Here is an 18,308-nt window from a genome sequence, read left to right as displayed (position 1 = left end):
TCCAAAGATTTCTTAAGTTTTCCTCATTTTTTCAAATTCTTTTTTCTGTTGGCTGCTCTACTTGGGTGTTATGTTCCTACCTTATCTTCCAAATTGCTGATTCAGTCCTCTGCTTCAACTAACCTACTGTTTATTCCTTCCAGTGTATTATTTATTTCAGATATTTCATTCTTATTTATGACTGGTCCTTTTCATGGTTTCTATGTCTTTTTTCATGTTGTTGAGTATCCTTATAATTATTACTCTCTAAACTTTCTATCTGATAAATTGCTTGCCTCCATTTCACTTAGTTCTTCTTCTGGAGAGTTCTCTTGTTCTGTCATTTGGGGTTTGTTTCTTCGTCTCCCCATTTTTGATTTCCTCTTTGTATTTGTTTCTACATATTAGGTGGATCTGCAAAGACTCTAGTGCAGATATTTGTCAGAGGCTGTTTGTGACTGGCTTGTGCAAAATGTTTGGAGGTATCAGTGACCCACAGTGTGCAGTCTGCTGGACCTGTTCATGTGTAGAAAGAACCAGACTGTGCACCAAGGCCAGCTTTTATCAGCACTGAGCCCTGGGGACAGTCAGCTAAAGTCTCAGAGCTCCTGCAGATCCTCCTCTGCCTGCAGGATTTTGTTAAGCTTAACCACTGAAATTGCCTCCAAATGTATTCCTCTGTAACCCACTTAAGCTCCACATGATGGGCCTTTCCCCAAGACTGATGCCGCTTGGAAGGCAGTTCTCTGTCTGAAAAAGAGGATTTCTACAATATGGGGGATGACTCAGCACAGGGATCCTTGCAGCTATTCCTTCAGTTTTCTCTCCGAAGTCACCAACCCCAGACTCTACGTAGGTGTTTCTAGTCCACACTGCATCCCTCTGCTGGAGCCCAGGATAAGTGGCTGCAAATGGATTTTGTGTGTTGGTCCTTTAAGAGGCTCTCTCCATCTCTAGCCATTTCTTCCTGGAAGACAGAAACCACACTGTTTTTCACATCCAGATGCTATTTGGGTTCCTTTCCTGGTTCTGGTGCTCCAGGCTGGGGATCACAGCTTGGCGTTTAGACCTCACACTTCTCAGGGGGAACCCCCTCCACCAGTTTCTGAAATATCCCTCTGGAACTTCAGCTGCTACCTGTGGGAGCCCAGCCAGCTCTCTTGTGTCTCTGCACTTCTTACCAGTCTGTGGTGATGTGGTTTCTTCTGTATGTCCTTGGTTATAAGGCCTCTCTCTCCAGGTAGTGTTCAGTTGGTTATTTAAGATGATTTTTCCATAATTTTGTTGAAATTCCAGTTTGGTCTTGGGAGGTTAGTGTAGGTACCACCTACTCTGCTGCCACCTTGGATTCTATTCCATTTTTTTTATTGATGTATAACTGACATACAATATTATTTTTGAAGGTGGCAAGTCCATTTAGATAAAATTAAGTATGTGGTACAAATTAATTTTAAATTCTGTCCTCAAATCAGTCTTTTGTTGTTTAGCAGGATTAGTGCCTCTCTAAAATTTTCACCAAATGAGAATTTTTCACCCAGGCCCTACTGATGGTATTTAACTACATTATTTTCCAACCAGGACATTTTGTACCCAAGGGGGTGTTTGGCATTTATGGAGACAATTTTGGTGGTCACAACTATGTGCACATGTATGCACTACTAGCATTTAGTGGATAGAAGCCAGAGATACTATTAAACTTTTTCAAGGCATAGGACAGTTCCTTAAGTCTCCCACAATGAAACGTGACCTGGTCCTCAGTGGTGCCGAGGCTGAGTAACTGCTCTAATCTGTCGGCAAAGGACAATGAATTTGAATTTGCTGGTTTTTAGGGCATAGCCTAAAGAGCCTATCACAAACAACATCTTCGAACAGTTCGTGCAGATTTCATCCCTGGCTGGGTGGCTCAGTTGATTGAGCCATTGTCCCATACAACAAAAGTTTGCATTTTTAATTCCCGGTCAGGGCGTATACCTAGGTTGCTTCGATCCCCAGTCAGGGTGTATACAGGAGGCAACCAATCGATATTTCTCTCTCACATTAATGTTTTCTCTCTGTTTCTATCTCTCTTTTCCTCTCTCTCTATAATCAATAAGCATATCCTCAGGTGAAGATTAAAAACATTCATGCAGATTTTGCATTGTGCTCATAATATAAAAATAAAGTCACACATTGCTTACCATCAATCTAGGTAAAGTTGCAGCTAGAACTGTGAATCTGCATGTGCCTAGCATAACACCTGTATCCCAGGAAGTGAAATTCCCACTTTGAGAAGCTTGGGGCTAAAGTGAATCAATCTCTGTACCCTAACTTGTGTGCAGTGACCCAGGCTAAGGACCAGACTAGAACTTCGTCCAGTGGTGTTATCTGCAGATGCCTGTGAGGCCAGCTTCCTGGTATACCTTGCCTTTTCCTAAACACTCAGCTATAATAAGTTTTATTTTCCAGTCATCTTGACATCTTAATATAACATTGATAGACTTTTCTTTAAAATATTCCATGACTAGAAAATCACTGGTGAGGTTTTGTGTATTCCTGCAAGTTTTATAGATAAATGCAAAGTATAACAACAGGTTTAATAATAAAATTGGAGTCATCAAATACATTTGATTTTATGGCTCTGCTTAAAATGCATTTCTTACTATCATATCATTAACATTTCCTCATGTAATTAAATATTCTTCTGCACCATAATTTGTATTAGTCTTCTTAAATTCCGTAATTTACTTCTTTTCTAGACATATGTGGAAGGCTATTTCTAGGTTATAAAGTGCTGCAGTGCACATAATTTTATATATGTCTTTGTATCTTTGTTTATTTCCTTAGGCATAGTTCCTAAAAGAAGGAATCTTAGATGAAAAGGAATGAGTGGTTAAAGATTCTTGATTCATATTGCTATGCCATTACTCTTTAAAAAGCTTATTAAAATTTATATTTTTATTAGCAGTGTGTAAGAATAAAACATTTAGTCCATCTGGTTCAAAATTTGTAGTCATAAAAATATTTTTTGCAGAATTGGTGGGCAAAATGTTACCTCACTGTTTGGAGTTATATTTTTTCCCATTACTAATTTAATTTATCTTTTTGTATTTTTACTGCTTATTTGTGTTTTTGCTTTATAAGTAGCAAAGCACCAAGCCCCCAAAGATATTAGCGATTGCCTATTTTTTCTTTCATTCTATTCTTTTTGTTGATTTGTTAGAGTTCTTCCTATGTTAGGGACCTTAACCAAATTTCTACCATCTATACTGCATGTATGTTGACCTATTTTTTTCATTTCTTTTGTATATTGCATTTGAATTTGCAAAAGTTTTCCCATTAAATATTTAAATCTATTTTTACATACTTATTTTAGATGCCATATAAAACAATATATTTACATACAAATATTGCTTTTCTTGACTCACAGTTCATGAAACAATACTATTCAAACCGTTCACAAATGTCTTTGACATTTGTATTTGTCCTCATTAAATCACTGTTTACCTTTTCAAGTCACCCAGCAGCTATTCTGGGCCATTGTGACAGTCACGGGGGCTGTTTGCTGAGTATTTCTAGCCATTCATACTCTATGACAATGTTGCACTGTGGTTGGTGGGGTCTTGTAAGCCATTAAAATTATTTTTAATCCTCACCAGAGGACATGCTATTGATGTTTAGAGAGAGGGAGAGAAACACCGATGTGAGAGAGAAACATCAATTGGTTGCCTCTCACACAGGCTCTGACTGAGACTGAACCTGTAACCCAGGTAAGTAGCCTGACCGGGGATCAAACCCATGACCTTTTGGTTTATGGGGTGAAATTCCAACCAACTAAGCCACACTGGCTAGAGCTTGTATGCCATTTTAATCAATGAATTGTGAGAGGGAATGATTTGTACACATCGTAGCAGTTCTGGGCTGAACCAGTTACTGGTCAGTGCTGGATGCTGCATAGTTCTCTTTCCCTCTGCACAGTGACTGGTGACCAGCAGAGCCTCCTGCTCGCCATGATGGATGTGCAGCTGAATGAGGAAACTTTGTGTTTTGAAGCTTCTGAGCTTTTGGGCAGCTTGTTACCACGGCACCAGGTAGCCTCTCCTGACTGATACAGTTCCTCCTATTCATTTCACTTAGGTTTTATCAGGTAGAACATTAAAAAAAAACACTTTATGTATATAGTCCCTAGAGCTTTTATCCCAAACCACTAATGGCCATTTGTATAAAATTAGAATATTGCTTTTTCTATTTTTCCCTGGATGTATATTCTTAGTCATGACAACTTAACCATGTACTAAATTGCTTTTTACTTTTCTAGTGTGAAATAAAAACCTTTTGATTTGAAAGATGTTAAGCATCACACAAGTAGAGTGAATAGTATAATGACTCCCGATGTATCCATTATTCAGCTTTAACATTGACCAGACTTGCAGAGGTTTTTAAAGGTATTATGTAATAATATTGATTACTTATTTTTGTTAAATATTTTCCCTTTGTGTTCATGCTTAGAAACTTTCTCTCTGCCCTAATTTCAGTGATTGAAGTATACTTTTGTGCAGCTGTTTTATGTTTTCATTCTTTATCTACTTCTTTTCTGTACATGGGGTGTTAGAGGTGGTGGTAAAGCTATACGAGGCCTTAAGCAGGGGTGATGGGTGAATGGATCCTCCTGAAAGAAGCTGGGCTTACTTTCAGAGAACTGCTGGCCACACCTATAAGAAGAAAGGGTTGGTCCCAGTTAATGTTTCTTGAAAAACATATGTTGAGACAAAGAACTGCAAGCAGGTAGTTAATTTGGGGGGAGATCATCTCAAGAAGCATTAGTGAGTGATGTGGTAGCATGAGATGGAAGGAAGAAAAGACAACCAAGTGCGAGCTGGCAAGCACATTCCTCCCATAGGCAACTGGTCACAGTCCCTCTGGTGACTGCTTGAGAAACTGCTACCAGGACAGTGAGCCTGGCCGTTGCCCTGGGGCATTAACTCCCCTTGGAGGTGCATTGAGGAGCTACTTCCAGGTGCCCTCAGGCAGAATAGCAGACGGAAAGGATGGCTGATGCTGCTGGGGCTGCACACTTCGGCTGACCTTGGGCATCACAGAGTCTGCCTTGGTGCCCTCGTGGGTCTGTGGAGTTCACCAGGAGTGGAGTGAGGGTCCCAGAATCTCCAGAAAAGCCAGACCGAGGGCCATAGTCATGCGAAACCCATGAAACTTGGCTTCTCTTTCTTATCAAAAGTGAAAGGAGCAATTGTAGCAGCAACAATGTTACAGAGGCTGAACTATATACTCTGTTGTGGCAGCCCCTGCTCAGTTGCCACCCTTGATTTGGTTTTCGAGCATAAATCAGGGCTCACGGAGCATTCCTGAGAGCTCCTTGGCAGGAGGCATTCATTGCCTGCCAGAGGCCCTGGCACTTGCTGCTATTGTGTCAGACCCACTGCTCTGATTAAATTTCAGCAGGCGGCACCAGGGACTCTCCTGGCCCTTCCTGATTAATCACTTTCTCCCTAGGCAGCCCCTCTCTCTTTCTGGATAGTGGCTTTTGAGCCAGTCTCTTGGGAGTGACCCCTCTCTGGTACATTCCAGTCTGATGATCTGGGATCGTGCTTGTGCCCTTTGCAACCCCTCAAGGAATAAACAATCAATGCTCTGTCTTATCTGTGCCTCAGAGGATTTTCTATAGCCTTGTCCTTAAATATTCCCAAGATGTTCCCTGCGGTAGCAACCCTGAGTGTGATTAATAAGAGGTTGGGGTGTAGTCATCAGAGCCAGCCGAAGACATGCCAGGGTTACTCTGGGTGGCTGCATTTCCTCAAGATGTGGAAAGAACTTCATGAATCAGTTGTTACTTTCAAGGTCCTCTATTATCTGAATTCTCCTTCTGTTTTCAAAGCAATATAAGATGCTGTGTTCCACAATGACTGGCCTTTGTTGTTTCATCAGTCTCTATGCAAGGGCCACATCTTTTTCTGACCAGCAAACACATGGCCTGGCCCTTTAATACCCAGAGAGCAGTGACTGTACAGCCATTGCCAGCACAGGCATCTTTTTGTCTAAGGGCTTTTCCCCAAGAGGATGAAGGCTGCTCTGCACACCTGTCCCTGGGCTGAAAGTGCTGGGTCATTTACTTAGACAATGACATTTACCCCAGCTCCCTTGTCATCAGGTAGGGTAACTTCAGTGTGTATTCTACATAGCTTGCCAGTTTCCCAGTGGGATTAAACTCCACTTGCTCAACAGCTGGCTCAAGAGCACACCATCAATTGCTCCTTTTCTTCCCTGTCATATTTTCCTATTCACTACTGGTGGTCCCTTGACTTCCCAAATTAACTACTTCAGCTTAGTTCTTGACTCAGGGTCTACTTCTGGGAGATCCCAAACGAAGACAGAAGTTACTTATTAGTTATGTCATAATTCAGGGATTTCTGACTTGCCCACTTCCAACATATAATGTGGACTGCTTTAACTGTAAATTCAACATGTAGACTATGAAGTTAAAGAGGAAAAGACTGAGATAAAGGGGAAAAGTTTTCCTGTTCCTTCCTCTTGTCTGTTCTTTGCTGCCTTCTCAAGTATTTACTGAGCAAACTTGGGAGAAGCAAACTAAAATCCCTAAGGAACCAAGTAGGGAATGCTTTTGTGTGAAGAAGATGTAAGAGAATTGGGAGTGGTGGGGTCTATGGCAAACAGTACGCCGCAGATAAAGGTCTCTTATCTTTTCCTCTCCCTTTTTATCATGAATATGTCAGTCAAACAAAACCTATTTGCAGGATGTTAAAGTTGAAAGGCAAGCAGAGGAACTCCCTTTGTGTAGAAGGTAATCATCTGACTCCTTTGTTTAGGTGGAGACTACATTTCATAGGTGAATTTTCCTTTCTAGTAGATCAGATAACTGAAATAACTGGGAGGAAATGTATAATAGGAATGCATAATACGTAATCACTCCCAAAACTCTACAACATCATTCAAAAATGTCACCTTGAAACCAGGAAAGAATCATCCCCACAGCCTGGGGGAAAGTCAAATGAGAAATTGTATATATTTCCTTTGATCATGCTTAGTTCACTTTCTAAAATGTTTACATGCTGTCATCTGGAGATAAGTCATAACAATTTTTCTCTTAAGTTTTGGCTTGGAGTGCTTTGAAGAACAATCACACTTGAAAAGGCCTTTTTAGTTGCAGCAGGGGAGGCTGCAGAGGAGGCGACAGATGGAGGGGAGAGAAATGCCCAGACTTGAAATGCGGTGGAGAGTTCAGAAGGGTATGGAAAATGACAGGAGCCCCCCAGGGCAGTGCTGCATTGAACTCCGTCTGCATTGTAAATTCTCACTGCGGGCACATGTCACCTACTTGCCTGGCTCTCTTTTGGCCTTGGGCGTCAAAAAATACCCTGAAAATCCATGTGTGCTGGGGAAGGGGGACACCTGCCAACTGTTCCCCTGGGTACCGCTGTCACCTGGTTCTAGGCTTGGATGTGTAACCCTTTCTTTCCAGCCACACAGTGAATAATACTATAAGGAAACAAGCTGTGTATAAAAGTTTCATCCTAAAAACTCTTAGGGGTCTAGGCATTGAAATGGGGCCATGTCACCACCACCTTCCCTGGGATCCTTTTGGTAGACCGCCCCCTTCTGTAAATAGCATTGAACTCAAATGTCAGATAGGCTGAATGTCAACACCAATTGGCATAACCTTGTAATAAAACCACTTTGTTCCTCGACAGGCCCCATCCTAGTGTCAATGTTTAGCCAACATCATGGATACTGTTCACTTTCGAGGACTCAGTTTCCCATTTCATAATTGTGTTTCTGAGATCCTTTTGTTGAATGCTCAAAAGCTAAATGGTGGAAGGTGTGAGGTCTTTACTTGAATTACTTAGAGAACTTGTTCCTCCACAATCTTGGGAGACTTGTTGTTCTGGTGAAAACAAAGCCTTAGTGTTTCAGGTATTTTTCCTCTTCCCAAAGGGAATTTCCACACTCCTGAAGACAAAGCTGGCCTTTTGTTATGGGAGAATAAGCGGGTATCTTACTGCTCTAACTGAAGGGAAGCCAGCGGTCCTCTAAGCAGAAGGGTGCTGACAAATGCTTAGCAACCGGCTTTCGGAAGGGAGAGAGCAAAATCTCTATTTGACGATGTCCCTATCTAATTCCAAGTTACCAATGTGATGTCATCAGGAGCCAATGCCATATGGTACTGCCCGTACTGCAGAAACATTTTTCTCTCCTAGTATTACATCATGAGAAATTTTGCATGCTTCTCTTTTGAGGGACCCTGTTAGAGAATGGAGGGAGGATACTCTCAAGGTCCCAGATGAGTAGAAAAAAATTGTACTTAGATCAACTACCATCCATCTTGGCTACAAAAGAGAGCTGGGTAACATCAAGAGTAACCTGGAAAACTGTTCATGTTTCCATACTGCTTGAGCCTGGCCAAATCATTTTTTTGGCATTCCATTCAAGACTGCAAATTGTATTGATTTTCTAGGGCTGCTATAACAAAGTGCCACAAAGCCAGGTGGTACAAACAGTAGAAACATATTGTCTAGCAGTTCTGGAGGCTAAAGTCCAAGATTAAGGTGTTGGCAGGGTCGGTCCCCTCTGAGGGCTGTGAAGGAAGGATCTGTTCTATCTCTTTCTCCTAGTTTCTGGTGGTTTGCTGCCAATCTTTTGTGCTCCTTGGCTTGTCAAAGCATAAACCCGATCTCTGATTTCATCTTCTGGCATTCCTCCTGTGTGTGTCTATATCCAAATTAGTCTTGTTACACAGATGGTGGTCATATTGGATTAGAGGCCCACCCTAATGGGCCTCATTCTAGGCCTCATCTAGTATGGCTTCACCCTCACTAATTACATCTCTAATGACCCTATTTCCAAATACAGTCACATTCTAAGATCCTGGGGATTAGGACTTCAACATATGAATTTTGGGGGACACAAATCTATAACAGAGAAGGAAGATAGGTCTTACATTTCTGTTTAGACCTTTAGAAAAATTCAACAGCTCAGAAGAAACTTTATCAGGAGGCTGAAAAGCCAGCATGAGTAGAGATGACTGTTACTTGATGCTATTGAGATAGAAAAGAGAGGGCTGTGCTAGCAACCTTCTAATTGTCCTCTGACCCTTAAAGTTCTAGAGCTCTCCAAAAGAACTTCATTTCCTACTTTTGGAACCTAGCAGGGGGAAGGGCGTCTCCCCTAATTGGGCTGAATTTGCCCGTAAACAATTGGAGTGGGAGCATACGGCAGTTGGATAGAGGCTGACAGGCTGTGATAAAGGAGGGTGCTGATGGGGCCCTGCCAAAGCAGAAGTACCATGTGAGCATAAACTTCAAGGAAGAGAAAAGATGGACTGGAGAGAAGGATATACAAAATCAGTGGGAAACAGGCAAGGAGAGAGTGGCTATGTCCCATGAGTTTGGGGCCCTAGAGGGGATCTCTACATACTCTCTGGCTAGTGTCCTACAACCACCGTGGGTCCAGAACACCTGTCTAGTTCCAGTCTGTATGAGGTCTTTCCTGAACCTATCCCATTGCCCTCAATATTCCTCATGCATCCTTACACCTACCTGGGCCGCTGCTCTACCAACTCAGAGACACATTAGAGTACATGGGTTAGTCATCAACAAATCCAATGTAACACCTCAATGAGGGTATGCAGTACCATTACCTCCAGAAAATGAGTCACCTCTACTGCCCCTTTCTATACACTGTGAACTTTTTAAAAACAATATATCTTATGGTCTTATTATCCTAGGGTCACATGATATATACCCTAGACATCATTTAGAGCAGCATGTCTCAAACATGAATGGGATCTTGTTAAAATTCAGATTCTAATATATCAGGTGGGTGGGTGGGGTGGGGCTGAGATTCTGCAATTCTTATAAACTCTTATGCAGGCTAGTGGCCACACTTTGAGAAGCATAGATGTGGCTATTTTTATAGAAGAAGAAAGTGAGGAATGGAGAAACTTAGTGACTAGTGTGAAGTCTCGCAGCCAATGAGGGACAATATCAAGGTTAGAATTCAGGTCTTCCAGCTTTCAAGCTCAGTTCTCCACTTGTTCATGCTAATCCTTAAAAAACAATTCCTGTACAGAAGAAGCAGACCTCCTTTCATGCAATGCCAGTCATCTCATGGAGATGGAGATGTGGACAGGCCAGTAGAAAAGCCTGTCACTCTGAGTGATGATTCCATTCATGGGCTTCCTCCCAAGTGGAGCTTGTGACAGCTCTGCTTGGAAGAGAAATTGTAGCTGGAAGGACACAAAGGCCTTGATGGGCCTGGCTATGTTCCAATAAAATGTTATTTGCAAAGAGAGCTGCTGAGCTGGATTTGGCTTGTGAGCCAACATTGGCTGACCCCAGTTCTGCGGCTGACTTATTGTTTAGTGTTGATGAGAGCCTAGCCCAATTTTTACCCAAGGAGAAATTCAGTTGCTTGATACTAGCAATGAGTGTAACAATTTAAGGATCTAACTGTTACATGTCCAAATTTACTCTAATCAAACAGCTTATTTCATCAATTCTTTTACAAATCTTATAGGGCTTTGCATTCAGAGGCTTAGATTTCATAGGATCTCAAAATGGATGTAGGAACAAAAGCTAAGGAATGATTTTGGAGGCCATGGTTGGTGATGAGAAGGGAGGAAAAGAGGTAGTAGAAAATCTAGCCTGAAAATATTTATGTTGTTAGGTACAAACTTAGTTCTGAGCTTCCTGGAAGCCAAGGAAAAGAGCAAACACTAATGGGTTAATATCATAGGGTGGATTCCCTAGACGCAGAGCCAGAGGCAGGGGCTTGGGTGCTCCAGACACATTGAGGAAGAACTCTCAGGAGAAACCTGTGTGTGAGGGAGTAAAACAGGGGAGGCAAGGAAAGGAACCCCCAACTGATGTGGTCGTAAGTAAAGGTAAGCATTGATTGGCTTGACTCACTAGGGGTCCTGGAGCATAAATTTCACACCAGAGTGGTCCCTGCAGAGGACAAGCAGGCTGGCTGTTTCTACCTCAGATCAGTCCACCATTGTCCATGGGCTGCCCTGTGGGTGTGGGTGTGGACAGAATCTTCTGGGTGAGAAGAATCCCATCAGCTAGGGCAATTCTCCAGGAAAGGAGCAGCTGTGAGTCATCAGCAGCAAACACAGCAGCTGGGGTGGGCCACCAAAGACCTTCACTACAGTTACAGACTTTTACATGATTTTCAGCCACCAAATTTCATTTACATATTAATTCTACAAATATTTATTGAACAGCTGGTCTACCATGTTTTTAAATCCTAGGCTATTCCTGAGGAGTAGCTGGAGAAGAAAACGTGTTCTTGACCTCAGGAAACGTATTTTAAAAAGTAGCCTTTACCATTAAAAAAAAGACAAGAGATAACAAGTGTTGTGGAACTTGTGGAAAAATGGAAACCCTTGTGCATTGTTGGTAGAAATGCAAATTGGTACAGCCACTGTGGAAATCAGTATGGAGGTTCCTCAAAAAATTAAAACTAGAACTACTTTATGACCCAGCAATCTCACTTCTGGGTATACACAGGGTATGGTAAACATAGGTTTACAGTTGTTTGTATAGAAAACAATATGATAATTAATAAAAAACAATATAAGAATAAACTCTGTGTTTTGAGTACTCACAATTGTAAACCTACTTTTGCCCTGCCCTATATACTCATAGGACATGAAATCAGTATCCTGAAGAGATATTTATTGTAGCATTATTTACAGTAACCAAGACATGGAAACAGCCAAGTGTCCATTGATGTGAGAATGGATAAAAGAAAATGTGTGCGTGTATACACACATATATATATTAGAATATTATACAACCATAAAAAGAAGAAAATCTGCCATTTGTAATAACATGGATGGAATTTGAGGGCAGTAAGTGAAATAAGTCAGACAGAAAGTACAGTATGATCTCACATATGAAATCTAAAAAGCTCATAGAAACAGAGTAGAATGGCTGTAGTCAGGGGATACAGTGGTGGGGGTAGAGGGATGGGAAGATGTTGGTCAAAGGGTACACATTTCCAGTTATACAATAAATGCATGAGTTCTGGGTATCTAATGCATGGAATAGTGACTATAGTTAAAAAAATACAATATTTGGTATGTGGTAACTCTTCAAAGAAATGTAAAAGAAAAAGTAATCTTCAGCTGTTTGGTCTCATTTTCTTTAATATTTTTACCTTTTCAGGCTACTGTTAAAAATACAGTGTTTTGTCCATGCATGTATTTTAGTGTCATAAATGTACAAGTAATGAGTTTGTGGTTTCTATATACAGAGTGAATAATTTAAACATATACACAGAATGGATTCATTTTACAACTTATTTCTAATAGTGCTAGTTTATGTACCTAGATATGGCTGTAGCCATTTTATCTATTTGAAATTTGTCAAAATCTAAGAAGCAAAATTTTAATGATTCCTAAAATGGATTTTCCAAACTCCATGTTCTAAACTTCTCACACTTGTTTGTCCCCTCGCTTAGGACCTAATTACCCCTACTCTATGCACCACTGTTGCAATCTTTGGGATGCGATTCCCACATGATGGCCGATTAAGACAAGCAAATGAAGGTACAAAGAGGACATTAGTGTCAACCCCATGGCAAGTCCAATCCTTAAAAATGACCAAGTGCGGCAAAATGACTGTGTATCCGTGTAATGTGTGTGATGTCACCAAGTGGGAGTAATTCTGAATTCGGTACATTGCAGAACATGTGAAAACACAACATTTTGGTAATTCAAGTCACAAGTGTTCCAGCTGAGGCCCAGGAACGGTGGAGCACAGACCAGCATCTCCACTGGGCCCATCTGAATTCCTGAAGTGCTGTGCTTCATGCCACAAAGTTTTGGGGTTGTGGGTTTAACTTCCATAATGACTAAGGCAAGCATCAGCCCTGTGGGGCATTTCATAGTTCCAAGCACTTGTATAGTTATCTCATTTACACCTAACAATGATTCCAGGAGGAATGTATTGTTATCACCATTTTACAGGCAACAAAACTGAGGCATACTGAAGTCACGTCACTTGCTGATGGACACTCAGACACTGAGTAGCGCAACTGGGACCTGAACCAAGAGACTCTGATCCAGCAGCCTGGCTGTCTTGTCTGGGGTGGCCCCTGCTCTGAGATCTCGGAGAGGGACTTTTCTTTGCCTCGCTGTGCAGCCACTCACTCCAACAGTGATACACATTTTTTTGGTTTCTCTGAGCTCTGCCTTGTCCTATCTCCTTGGCTTTTTCCCTGTGCTAATGTCAGGGAGCTGTGGCCATGGAGACCCGTGGCTCAGACCTCTGCCTGGTAGCGCCCTAGGTTTACTGCCTCTGCGGCAGTGCCTGCCTCTACTTCCATTTTGCACAGATGCCCCATCGCGGGCAGCAGGGCAGGGATGGGGGTGGGGGAGGGGTGGGGTGTGTTAGTGGTGAGGGGGAGGTGGTGTGTGTGTGTGGGGCCTTGTTGTCCTTACTTAGGCGCCCCTTCCTGCAGGCACCAGGGCACTGTAGGACCCTCCTTCTCAGGCACCAGGCCTGCATCAGTTTGCATCTAAAGGTGCCCCCTGCCTCCCCCGGCCACCTCCCCTGTGTCCTTCACAGGTGTCCTTTTCAAAAACCTGTACTCCTAAGCCTACTTTGGGGTCCATTTTTTTGTAGAAGTTGAGCTAATGCAAAGGGTGACAGCCACACCATCGACCCCCGCCCTGCCATCTTCACCTTTTCCTCCTCTATCATCACCTTTTCTTCACCTCCTGTGCCCCCCATCCAGTGTTGGGCCAGGGTGTGGCAACAGGAATGATTTTACCTTGTTCACACCATCAGCCATTGCCTGTAGCGTGAGCTCTCGGGGCCCATCCACCGTCTTCCCGTTGTCTGTTGGGCCCCAGCTGGCACTGTAGATGTCGATCAGCTGGGGCATGTGGCTGATGGAAGAGGCCTCAATAATATCTGTCATAAATGGCTGGTCCAGCATCCGGATACCTATGGACATGGGTGGCAGGTAAATACAGTATTTTGGTCCCCGATTCACAGGAGACGGGTTGAGGAGGGCTCATATCCCAGGTGCAGTTGGTGGGCCCACCATCCTGGGTACCCTAGTTGCCTTGGGGGGCCCTGTGAGATCCTGAGTCCCACTTGGGTGTAGTGTGTGGTTTACAACTTCAGATGATCAGGGAGAAGGTACAGACTGGCCCACCCAGCCTTTTTGGATCCCACCCTCACTTTATGTAACTATTTGAACATGACTATATTTTCCTAGTAAACTTTACTAGAATTTCCTGTGGGGAGAAAATCACTTTTGCTCAAGACATTCCTGGATAAGTTTGTTCCTAAGTGGAAGGTCAGCCTTCAAGGACTAGATATTGACTGGAGCCAAGTTTCAGAGGGGAAATAAAGCTACTGTGCATGACAGTGAGGGGGAGGCAATAGATAATAGATATTTAAGGAGAAATCCCAGAGGGCAGAGGGCAGGCAGTGGGGGCGGGGCAGGGATAGTGTATAAGTGCAGGTTCAGGAAAAGAGGAACTTTCAGTTGCATTGTATCTGAGAAGGGACTTTGGGAAGGACAGAAAGGCTGCATAGCTTATTCTAAAATACACTAATGATGAGTGCATGATACAATGTCCTCCTCTTTGTCCCCTATGGCATCTTTGTAAGGTTGGTGTTACTCTTTGATGCCTTGTGGGAGTGACTTCTTGCCAAGCTCAAGGAGCAGAGTCCTGCAGTCCTGGGTTGTGAGTGTGTGTGGAGAAAACCTAGCTGGGCAGAGGGACACAGAGAAGGGACCAGCCTCTGGACACCTGTGGTTCACATAATCCCTCAAAAGCCTCTCCAGAGTTAAGTTGTCAGCAGCCAATGGAATGGACTTTCTGTCTCTCCATCATTAACCTCAAAACATTGGTGTTTGGGGCCATATTATTATTATTCTCTGCTTGACATGCTATTTTGTGGCAAGTAGCCTAGAATTTTAGTACACTGACTTGAGTCTTTCTGTCCATAGAAATTTTGGAATGAAGGGGTTGGGCTGCACACAAAGCTTGGATGCTGACACACCTTATTTGTCCCCCATGGTCAAAGAACATTATTAACAAGCATCACTATCTAACATGGCATGCAAATCAGTTTAAAGAAGGACAATGATGGTTCTTTCAGGACATGTAAAATTGACATAAAATTTTCTTCCCTCTTAAGGGTCTTTCTTTTCTCTTTAGCATCTCATAGCCCACCCCTTGTGCTTCCATTGCATCTTCTGCCAGGGCTCACCCTCCTCCTGACTAACGGGTGTTCAGCAGGCATTCCATTCCCCCAGAAGCCTTTCTGGGTCCAGCTCTCCAGGTTTTCCATTAACACCACACTTTCAGCCTTCTGTTGCCATGGTTTGTTTGTATGTTTCATTCACCACCAGGTAGCAAGGTCTTTGAGTACAGGGCATGGGTCTATTTTGTTCATTTCTGTGTCTCAGGGCATTAGCATGGTGCTTGGAATTTGTGTTAAGCTTGATAAATATTTATGAATAAATGAATAGTATTTTTACTTTATTTGATTGATTTTCTCCCTAACAGAAACAAGCCCAAAAGAATAAATAATAACAGGTCCAGATTTCCATCCTCTGCCATTCACTATTAAATCGAGTCACCATTTTTACCAACAAATATCTCTGAGTTAACATCCTTTCTCCTGAAGGAAGCTTATCCAAAATAAGAAGGGGTTGAACTTTTTGGGAGCTAAGTTTTGTGGTTTATTTTATAAAGGATAGAAAATTTAAAACTCCACCTTTTGGTTTTGGTCTGTGTATATTTTGTCATTTAAAAAATCTGCTCAACAAAGGTGGCCCACACATTGTAGAATAAACTAGATAGTACAGCTTTTTCTTGTAAGAAGTCATGCCCACTTTGTGGACAAGGAAATATCACAGAGAGGTTGGTATTCACCTTCTTGCAAGAAGTAACCTCAGAAGTGCCCATATAACCATGAATGAACAGCTACCTTAAGTGGAAGGTGAGACAAATTTGATCCTGGCTGAAGTACGCCTGGATTGCCCCACAACCTGCCAGCCAATGGCAACACTGGATTTTTTTATATAGCCAGTGCATGATATATCCCGCTATGTCCTGTACCCTCTCTCTTTGCAGCTCTTATTCCTCTGTCTCTCTCCTTCTTCATCCCCTCCCTGCCTCCCTTTGTGCTGCACAGAACATCAGAACTGGTGTGCATTAATCTTCTGACTGTTTCAACATCAAGAGAGACAAGGGCACCCGCAGATTGGAAGCAAGACTCTCATTCCCATTCAGGGGCCAGGCTCCCGACATTCTTTTAATCTTGTTACGTTCTGGAGGAATGAGGCATACATTAATTGAATGAGACACAGCATTAATTTTTGCAAGCTACTGCACCATTAGCAGCCAAGACACAGGCTTAGGGTGACCCAAAGGTTTTTTAGTGAGGGCCTCTCCTCTGTCTCTGGGTACTCTGGGAGCTACAGAGGCACACACAGAGAGAGGACATAAAAGAAGGAATAAGAACGAGAGACAGAGGCAAAGAGGGAAGAACAGGGAGCTAGGACTCAGTGTCTTCACATTTGTAAAAATGCTCTACTGGCTGATGTGATTCAAGCTGCGATGTGTACATCACGCATCTATTTCCCTATACCCGCAACCCCGAGGCCTGATCACCAAATTAATGACCAGTGGTGGCCATGCATCTACCCCCTATATTCTTTTAGGTTCTGAGCCTCATGTCTATCTGCACAATTTGCACTGCTGCTGGCCTCTAGGGCAGCGATTTTCAACCAGTGTGCTGCAAGGATCTTAAAAACATGCAATACCTGATTATTTAGCCAAGGACATTGACCTCTTTTTCCTTAGACTGACAAATAAAAAGATGACAAAAGCCAACAACAATAATAATAATAACAACAACAACAAAATAGCCATCCGCTGTAAATGCTCTGTCTTGAACTATAAATATGTAGGTCATGTAATAGAGTAGGATCTTATTAGTCACATTGCATAAGTATGCATCTGATTGGTTAATTCTTGGTACCAGAAATCCTTATATACAAGTATAGGTACTTGATTTTTTAAAAAGTCACTTTGCAGCAAAAAGGGTAGATAATTACTGTTATTATTGTTTTTGGTAAATCAATAAAAATTATACTTATTTTTTCATCAGATCAGCAAAGTGCATATATGTCCATGCCGTGGAATTTTAGTAATTAGTTTATATGTGCCATCAGATGGAAAAGTTTGAAAATTGCTGCTCTAGGGGATCATGGTCCAGAGGATTTGAGCTAAATCTGTTCTGCCTGTACCACTGTTACAAAAGATGAGCTTGTACCTGACACCAGAAATGCTACATCTGCCCACAAACCTCAGTATCTCTATTTGCCACGTTTAGTACTAACAGATATTAATCAGTAGGCTAAGGAGCAAATTCATGCTAATTGAGGATATGAAAACATTAATTATTGTGCTAATGGGTGATTTTTACTGGTTTATTTTAAAACATGTAAAAAGTGTGTTAACCTAAATATGTGGAAGCAGTTCATTGCTGGTTGTGAAATCCCAGGTTATTTTAACTGTGATTTTCAAACTCTTCAGAATCTTTGGTCAAGGGAGATCTCATCCTGAAGCTCAATATGTAAATCTGTTCACTGTGGCTAAAAAAGGAAGGGAGGTTAGGCCGATCCCATCTGGGCCAGCTGAACCCTGGGTCTGTTTTGAGAAGCTCTACAGAATCCCAGGGATGATGCTGTAGAGCCCACCCTCAAGTGCTGTGCCATGCCTCAGTTACTCTCTGCCACTTGGCTTTGCTTTGTCTCTACCAGCAATGACTATCTTTATTATTGTGTGTGTGTATTTGTTCATTGTCAGAGTCTTCTCTTAGTCTGTCAGCTGCGTGAGGGTAGGTGTCTTGTCTGCAGGCTCACTGCTGTATTCTACCAACCACACAGGACTGGGCCCATGGTAGACACCTAAGACTGAGGTCCAGATCTAGTTGGAACTGCTAATCTGAGTGGAATAAAGGAACAGAGGTAAGATGGTGCTGGTGGAAAAGAAAATACTTTGGCTTCCCAGATAGAACCTGCATCAGCTTTGAATCCTTAGAGTGTTATACCATTAATCTCTCAACTCCAGTTATGCACCCATTCTTCCATTCAACAATAAATTTCTACTACTTAAAATGGGCTTTTTCATTGGCCCTTCCTTCTCTTTATTCTGTCCTTGCTTTCTGCTGTTCAGGAAGTAGGGTTTGAGCACCCACTATGTGCAGACCCTGTGCTAATTCTGAGGTGTGAGAGAAAACAGACACAGCCCCTGTCCTCATGGAGACTGTCATCTGCCTGAG

General features: G+C 42.4%; 1 protein-coding gene across 1 annotated transcript in view; it reads right to left on the bottom strand.

Moving 5' to 3' along the window:
- Positions 1–18,308, bottom strand: part of PCSK2 (proprotein convertase subtilisin/kexin type 2) — a 371,029-nt gene that overhangs the window by 44,467 nt on the left and 308,254 nt on the right. Inside the window, exon 8 of the mRNA XM_053670931.1 lies at positions 13,768–13,943. Coding sequence (XP_053526906.1) covers positions 13,768–13,943 — 176 coding nt within the window. The remainder of the gene's footprint in view (positions 1–13,767; positions 13,944–18,308) is intronic.

This window comes from Artibeus jamaicensis, unplaced genomic scaffold, assembly GCF_021234435.1.
Source record: "Artibeus jamaicensis isolate MK-2021 breed Jamaican fruit bat unplaced genomic scaffold, CSHL_Jam_final contig_65, whole genome shotgun sequence".
Lineage (NCBI taxonomy): Eukaryota > Metazoa > Chordata > Mammalia > Chiroptera > Phyllostomidae > Artibeus > Artibeus jamaicensis.
The sequence above is the reverse complement of the archived record's forward strand: the minus strand, read 5'-3'. Positions and strand labels throughout refer to the sequence as shown.